Raw genomic sequence first — 8,633 nt, forward strand, 5'->3', positions numbered from 1 at the left:
GGATTAAAGGCGTGCGCCTCCACCGCCCGGCCCTAGTGACCTTCTTACCTAAAGAGAACGCAATCCTCACCCACCCTCCCTATCAGGCGCCATTGTGCCCCACGCTGAACCTACAGAGAATGCATGGAAGTCCCCTCCTTCCCAGCTGCCCACCTCACAGTCTCCATTTCTTTCTAGGAAATATGGCTTACTACAGAAGTCTTCTGAGAGGGATCAAAAATGGAAATCGTACCTTATCTTCCTCATCTGGTTTGGATTTGAAAATCGCAAGAGATATTCTCCTCACCCTGGCCCATCTTCATAATTATTTATCTTACTCATTTATATTTATTTATTCTGGATCTGATCTGAAGACCCTGACATGCATGATATCCATCGTCAGTCAGTGCCACAGCTTTAAACTCCATTCTGTCTGGGACCCCTAGCCCTGGGTCTCCTCTCTCGGCTACTGCCAAGAGCACGTTTCCCTGGCACAACGATGATCAGTCTCCTGGGGCTCTTGCAACCATCAGATAAACAAATTATGAACATACCTTTAAGTTCACAAACATGTGTACGCCAATTCACATGTGCATGTATGTATGTGCATGCACACACAGGCACACACACACACAAACATAGCCAGGCATCTATGACCTATTGACAACTGCTTTGTCCCTGTCCCCTGCTCCCCTAACAGTCCCTTGCTCAGAGCCCTTGACTTTAGTTTCTCTATGAAGCAATCCAAAAGAAATGGAACTTTCTGAGCTCGGGGCGAGACTTGTAGCAAACAGAGCAACCCACAGATGCAGAACTGAGAAACGGAGGTATTCGTCACCCCGCTCCCCCATACTTTGAACCACAGAGATACCTTACTAAGGAATCCAAGAATGCAGATCATTTTATAATATCCATTTTCAAACACGCCAGAGAACCAATTATCCCTCCAGGCCGTCACTGGGATAGAGTTCTACCCCGAAACCTCAATTTTCCTCTCAGGCACAATTCAAAACAGACAGCGGGGAGGGGGAAGAGAGTCAATGCTGGAAATGTCAAAGATTTTTCTGGCCACTGTCTCTCAGAAATCTATTCAGGTTCCTGCCGCCCAAACAGGCTGTCTTCTCTGTGTGCAGAGCAGAGATAAGCCGAATTTTTTTACCTGCTGTCTCTGCCCTCACCCCAGGTCATTTTCATTATTCTTCACTGTGGATGTTCTTTCTTTAAAATTGTAAAATAAAAATGCTTACTTGCTCTAAGGTAGAGACCCAGACAGCAAGAGCTCTGGCTATGACTCTGCAAGTGGCAAGCTCTCACCAGGAGAGGAGGGTCCCACAAAAGGGCAAAGCCAACTTTCAAAAGCAGGTTTGGGGGTGGGGAGGGTCATGCAGACCACACGCTGAGGTGGGGGGTGGGCATCGAGCAGACCTCACGCTGAGAGAGCTTGTTTACATTCTTCTGAAACAACGGGGGTTGAGGGACTTTCCTGATTGTCCTAGGGCTCGGCTTCTCAAGGCTCGCCCTCCCGTGCTTAGCTCCAGATCCTTTGTTTGAGCCTCTTGGGGCTTTGCCCCTGGAATGTTGTGAAGCTTCCCTGATCCCAGTGACTCCTTGTTGCGTGGAGATTTCTTGTGCAGATTTGAAAACCTCAGCAGTACCCATCCCCAGTCTTCCCACTTGAATGTCTCCTGAACTACCTTCACCACGGTGGCCACAGGCAGGAACACCTGCATTGTTATCCTTTATGAACATTTTTTTTCTTTAAGCTGCTTGTCAAAATTGTCACTGCGTGCTAAAAGAAACCGGTAGCAGCACCCCTTACCACTAGTGGAAAACTCGCTCAGAAATTAACTAACATCAAGGTTAGCTCCCTTTTTCTTAACTAAGGAGGCTGCCAAGTCCTGGAGAAGATGGCATAGACTTTCTCTGGCATGACAATAAGGGATAAAGCAAACATTTTCTAAGCCCACCTCTGATGTTATTCTCTGCCACATCTAGGCCCCTAAATGTCCCTTCTGATATGTATTGTTGACAACCCTAAAACGTTGACAGAGGTAAACGGAAGGAAAGTAAATGCTTAAAAACATTGGGGGGAGGGGTGGGGCTGGAAACAAACACCCACAACTTAAAAAAAAAAACAAACTGCATTATAAGTGTGTCTAGACGAGGCTTTTTCCAGTTTAGCACCCTAAATAAGAAAAATCCCGAATTCAAAGTTCTGAAAAAGCATTCCCCACACCACACCCCGAGAAAAAGACGTGGTGTTCACCAAGCAGCTTCTCTGGTTAGGTTCCTGGTAGGAAATGGCATGTGGTTATTAGTTTTGAAGTATCTGGCATCTTTGTAAGCAGTATTAGCCACCTCCCAAAACCTCAGGGCTTCCCATGTGCACAAGTCCCCACCAGACACACCCTTCCTACCGGCCTAGGGGTAGCCCCCAAGGCCAAACAACAGCTGGCATTTAAAACTTGACTGAAACCACAGGGACCCCATCTCTTTCAAATGTCAAGGCAGAAGGCAGCCCAGCCCGGCAGGCTCCTTTCTTCAGGACATATGAAGAAAAAAAAAACTATTTTCAGTAGCCTGCCTTCAAACCAATCAATAGAGACCACAGGGGAGCAGAGTGAGGTAGAGGCTGACCTTTGAGTGAAGGGCAAATAAGATGATTCACAGTTAGGACTCACTATCACATTCTAAGTTTTCATCCCCCCTCCCCCCAGCCCCCTTAACAGCTCCATGCAGCAGAGGGTAACCTGACTGAATTTCAGGTTTCCACTGGGTCCTGATCTAACTAGATTTAGGGTTACTGTTTCTCTCTCTCTCTCTCTCTCTCTCTCTCTCTCTCTCTCTCTCTCTCTCTGTGTGTGTGTGTCTGTCTATGCATGTGTGTGCAAGAGTGCACACACGTGAAAATACACACGTGTATATGAGCTTGCGTTTAGCTGACTGACATCTGTCATCCTTTAATAGTGGACATAAGAGTTGAATACTGCCGGGCGTGGTGGCACACTCCTTTAATCCCAGCACTCGGGAGGCAGAGGCAGGCGGATTTCTGAGTTCGAGGCCAGCCTGGTCTACAGAGTGAGTTCCAGGACAGCCAAGGCTACACAGAGAAACCCTGTCTCGAAAAGAACAACAACAAAAAAAAAGAGTTGAATACTTCCTGATACTGAGTCAATAAACAAAATGATGTCCCACTTTCTAACTGCAAAAATCTCTCCAAACAGTCTTAAAATTGTGCTCTACTTGGACACAAAATAACACAAAACAAACTACCACCAAAAGCCTATGTGTTTTTAACGTTCCTTTCCCATTCGAATGGATGGGGTTGTGCCTCAGCATAAGAAATAAGAACCAGGATAAATTTAACAAACACTTACTCTCTTATTGTGCTAGCCCGTAAGGCTTTGTAAATAAAAATGCATTTAGTTCCTACAGCAACCCTATATGGGTAGGTCCTAAAGGTTAGGTCCTGGTTTTGTAGAAGAGGAAACTGAAAGAGAGAGAAATGGCAACTTGCTCCCAGCAACACACTCAGTAAATGGCCGTGCTGGTTCCTGAACCTGGGTAGCCTGTAGCAAGGTCCATGATCATCACCACCATGTTATGTTGCCATGTTACATGCTATGTTTTGTTACATGCTACAACTAGCATTGTGTTCTCCACCGCTGTTATTTCATGTAGACCGCATAATAGGGTAAACTATATTTTTGTCTTCATCTTACAAACAAGAAAACTGAGCCAGTCAGAAATAAAGCAGCTTGCCCAGACCCACCTAGCAAATGAGTGAAAAGCAGGAGCTGACGTCATGGGAGGGCCACATAGCCGGCTACTCACTATCAACATCTCTGCTCAGAGGTAACGAAGCAGCTTATGTCTATGACTTAGAAACTGTCCTTTGCAAACACACACACACACAGGGGAGCAGACAGACAGACACACCCACACATACCTGGGACTTTGGATTTCTTAGCCCCACAACAATGCATAGGCAGAAGGGAAGTCTGCCTGTCATACCAATCCTGTTGTCAACAGAACAGACCAGGAGGCCTAGTGACAAGAAATAAACTGTTCACAGGGCACATAACCCAACTAGACACCACACATAGGCAGGCGGGATCTAGGGCAGTGGTGGAAGTCACGGTCCTCTGGTGGAAATCTATGTCTTCAGGAATATCAAGTGGATTCTGCCTTTTCCTGCCTGTGTCCCAGGGCTGGACAGTGCAGTTCTCCAGGGACTGCGTGATGTGGAATACACAATCCAGAGTAAGCAGCAGGGAGGAGAAAAGAGCCTTCTAGAAAGCAGGCCATGTGCCGCTCTTCTGGTTTATTCTGGAAACTTTTTTTTTTATGAAAAAAAGAAAAATTGTTTTTCTGTAAGTTAATTAAAGACGTATTTTAGAGCTTCCGAGGCACAATTTCTCATATGATAAGGACGGACAGATGGAACCCAAAGGAGCAATAGTCTCTAACAGTATAAATGAGTCCTGAGACTCAAAAGCCCGAGACTGCAAGGGATCTAACTGAGCTCCACTAACATCAGGGGCCAAGTGGGTGCAGCAGCTCCTGCAGCCCATGTAACTCTAGGCCCTGAAGGAGCAGGCACTGAGCATGGATGCCCCTCCCTGTGGGTAGGTGAACTGCAATGTAGAATAATGGGCGCTGGGACCTTCCAAGCTTACCTGGAAATAGTCAGTAATGAATGATCCAAGTTCACTCTTCAGCAGCCGCCTGGGGAGAGAGAAACACAGAATCAGACTCAGGCAGCTATTGATGCCATCATAGCTGCTGCTGATGGAGTCCAAAGAATAATGATAACAGACTCATCATGGAAGACAATGTGTGTACCATTAGCACAGGGCGGGGGGGGGGGGGAACCGAGGCTGGAGGAAGGAATGCTCTCTGCTAGGTCCTGGTAGAGCCTTCCACCCCTGTGTTACTGCAGTGATAACATTTATAAGCATTTTTAAGTCTAAAACACATTTTTTTATACATTTCCCATCCAAAGATTTCAAGTATATGCAGGGTGGTATAATCGTTACAACTTTCATAGATATAGAAATCATGCCCACCTCCATTTATCCATTAGCCAAGAGTCAAGGTTCAAATCTGGACCTTCTCTGTGAACTGAACACCTTTTCCTACAATTCCATTATCTCCTGTCCTCTAAGTCCATCAGAGACACCTAGACTTGAAATCCACGTTCAGGATATGTTGGAATGGTCTTACCTCATCCTGAATGTACTGGGTCAATCTATAAAAGGGACCACAGTAAGGAGAATTGGGTTTCTGGTTACCTAGGCAACACATTCACTGAGTTGCCCGATATGTTCCCACAAATTGTTCTAGCATCAGCACAGACCAGGGTGAAAAGGACAGACAAGGTCTCTGCTCTCATGACTCCCACTCTCAGGTGGGGGAATGTAGATATTAATAAATGCATTCAGAAGGCAATATGAAAGCATCCTAAGGGGGCTGGTGAGAGGGCTCAGTGGGTAAGAGCACCCAGCTGCTCTTCCAAAGATCGGGAGTTCAAATCCCAGGAACCCCATGGTGGCTCTCAACCATCCCTAACAAGATCTGGCTCCCCCTTCTGGAGTGTCTGAGGACAGCTACAGTGTACTTACACATAATAAATAAATAAATCTTTAAAAGAAAGAAAGCATCCTAAGTGCTAAAAATATAAATGAATACATAGAGATCTGGACCCAGATTTCTTCCCCTGTGAAAAAAAAAGTGGGCCCCCTCCCTACTGATCCATCTCCCTACTGATCCATCTTGGATCTGATCCAGACAAGGTGAGAAAAAGCACAAAACAAGAAAAACAGGCTCCTGGAAGCCAGTGAGTTCTCTAGGGAACAAAATCTCCCCGACTCGAATGTTCTCATCGCCTCTCCCACCTGCTATGGTTATTAAGGAGCAAATGCTCACATTTCTGACAATCTTGCTGGGTATTAACTTCCCCCAAAGCTTGCTCACACATGTAACTGACGAATCAGCAGGCAATGACAGCAATATGCCATTATGTGCATGAATCAGGAACAAGAATTTGGGGACAGAAGAAACGCTCAGGTTTGAAATTTCCAGAAAAGTGTGGGAAGATGAAAAACACATGAAAAATACCTCCCTTTTCCCACAGCACCCCCTCCATTAGCGAACAGATGAAGCATTTTGAGATTCAATGTAACGACTGGCAATCTAAGAACCACTCACTCTATCAGTCCATCCCAGGGGTCTCTGAGTTGTGGACAAGTCTGATGAGAGATGGAAATGTACCAAAAGCTATTGGGCGGGGAATGAAGAAATGGCTCAGCCACTAAGAGCACTTGCTGCTCTTGCAGAGGACCCAGGTTCTATTCCTAGGACCCACACGGAGGTTCACAATAATCTTATTTTATACCCAGTCTTACGGATGCTGCAGCTGCAGCTCGCAGGAGAGGGCCCTTTGTCTAAGGCCTGCCCAGGTCACCTGGTACAGGAGAGAGTCTATCACCTTAGATTATAAATGTACAACTATCTGTGACTCCAGTTCCAGAGGCTCCTATGCCATCTTCTGATCTCCATGGTACTAGGCATGTATTGGGGGAGAATACAGAACTGAGCTGTTAGTACCACAACCATGGAAGTTTCAAACCAAATGAAGCAAGGAGTCTACTTATGACCAAGAAGCAAAAATGCCTCCTGACAGCCTCTGTGTCTGCTAGCAAGTCTCAAGACCCTGGGTGAAGAAGCCACACTTGTGAAGAAGAGCCAAGTCCTATCAGATAGAGCATGCCACACAACGCTGAGGGACTAACATAACACTGTGACCAAACGGCATGTTGTGGAATCAATGTCTGTGATTGTTAACCTTCATCATCAACTTTATGGACTATCAGTTCATCATAGAAACATGCCTCCAAGTATTTCCAGAGAGTCTTAACAGAGCAGAGAAAACCAGGTTACTAGTGACCACACCCCAAAGGAAAAAAAAAAAAACGATTCTCTCCTCTGTCACTAGCTGTCATAGCTCCTCTGATGTGGGAGTGGTGAGGAGTAGGTCTTAAGAGCCCTTTCCCCATCTGTGTTGGAATTGTGACTGGCTTGAACATGTGTGAGTCTTGTGCTGGCAATCTCTGCTTCTGGGAATTCTGGAGGCACCCTGAGTTTTAGACACACGGAACACTTTCAAAATAAACACAGAAAAACACAAGGCTCTGTCTGTGATCTCCTCTCCTTCCCCAGGGAACAGATTTGAGGACCCTGAAGCTTTGACTAGAAATTAAGGAGGGCCAGGCAACACCTTGGCAAACTGGATTCCCTGAAGTTAGATGGACTCACAGTCATACAAACATACTGTCTCATTACCCTAGTCTAATCTAGTCTGTGGTCCTTGGGAAGAAACCCCCATGAAGGGGCTTCTACTGGAGACATAGGCATGGCTCTGTATGACGAAGGCAATCCCCCACGATGGTCCTTGAAAAAGAACATAGTCCTTGCTTGTCCTAACTGCTTTATTCACGTCAGATGAGGATGCATACGACTTACTCAGGGTGAACCAGAGATTAAATACCTTTTGCAGGAAGCACATTGGCTAAATACTTGGGGCTTGTCTAGATACCACATTAGCATGGAGAACTCTAAGCTCTATGTTGTCATGGTCCTCTTAGTGGGGTGTTATGGTCATGTGCCCCAGGACAGGAACGTGGTCGGGAGCTAGTTCCAACTCCTGCCATTCTCAATTACTCATTTTATTGGTGTTAGCATTCTGTCTAAGCTCCGCCCCACAGTTACCTGGAAACAGCCGGGTATGCCTGACTCACTATAAAAGGGGCTGCTTGCTCCCTCCTGCTCCTTCTCTTGCTCTTGCCTTCCTGCTCCTTCTCTGTCCCCTCACCCCTTTCCCCCTCTCTCTACGTGCTCATGTTACCTCTCTCTCTCTCTCTCTCTCTCTCCCTCTACTACCCTCTTGACTCCCCTCCCCATGCCCTGAATAGACTCTATTCTATACTATACAGTTAGGTGGATGGTCCCTCAGCAAGGCCTCAAAGATGTACCCCTTCCCCCATACCTGACTATACCTCCACCGAACATACCCCTCCTCTCTTTATCTTTTTATAAACACATCAATCAGTGTTCTGAACTATTCTACTTCCTTACCAGTTCTTCTGTCAGCTGGCATGGCCCACTGCCCCAGTCTGAAACCCAAGAAAGGACTGTGGAAGTTAAGTTCCAAGCAAGAGTGTAATATCAGGAAGCAGGCAGGCATAGGGGTGACAGAATCCTAAAAGTTTGAGAACCTGAGCTTCCATCCCTCCCTGGGCTGATAACCTGAGGACCGCTGATCCAAGGGGACTCAGATGAGGAAGAGGAGGTGAGGAAATGGGGCAGGGCCAAGGGATGGGAGCAGCGATGGCTGGTCAGCCTGTGGGTAGACCACAGCCGAGTCAGGTTACACAGCTGCCTCTACACTGTCTACTCTGCTTGTCCTTGTCTATCAAGGAAAGGGCAGCTCCTAAAAAAAAAAAAAAAAAAAAGCTCTACTCACATGTCAGCCAAACTGAGAGTTAAGAGGTCTCCCATAGCCGGGCGTGGTGGTGCATGCCTTTAATCCCAGCACTCGGGAGGCAGAGGCAGGCGGATTTCTGAGTTCGAGGCCAGCCTGGTCTACAAAGTGA

The 8,633-nt window shown here is 46.6% G+C and overlaps 1 protein-coding gene across 6 annotated transcripts in view; it reads right to left on the reverse strand.

The window, feature by feature from the left end:
* Prr5l (proline rich 5 like) overlaps positions 1-8,633 on the reverse strand; it is a 170,551-nt gene that overhangs the window by 37,150 nt on the left and 124,768 nt on the right. For all 6 annotated transcript variants that reach the window (XM_029474407.1, XM_029474409.1, XM_029474408.1 and 3 more), the window contains exon 4: positions 4,659-4,707. In XM_029474407.1, the coding sequence (XP_029330267.1) occupies positions 4,659-4,707 (49 nt within the window). The remainder of the gene's footprint in view (positions 1-4,658; positions 4,708-8,633) is intronic.

Source organism: Mus caroli, chromosome 2 (assembly GCF_900094665.2).
Source record: "Mus caroli chromosome 2, CAROLI_EIJ_v1.1, whole genome shotgun sequence".
Lineage (NCBI taxonomy): Eukaryota > Metazoa > Chordata > Mammalia > Rodentia > Muridae > Mus > Mus caroli.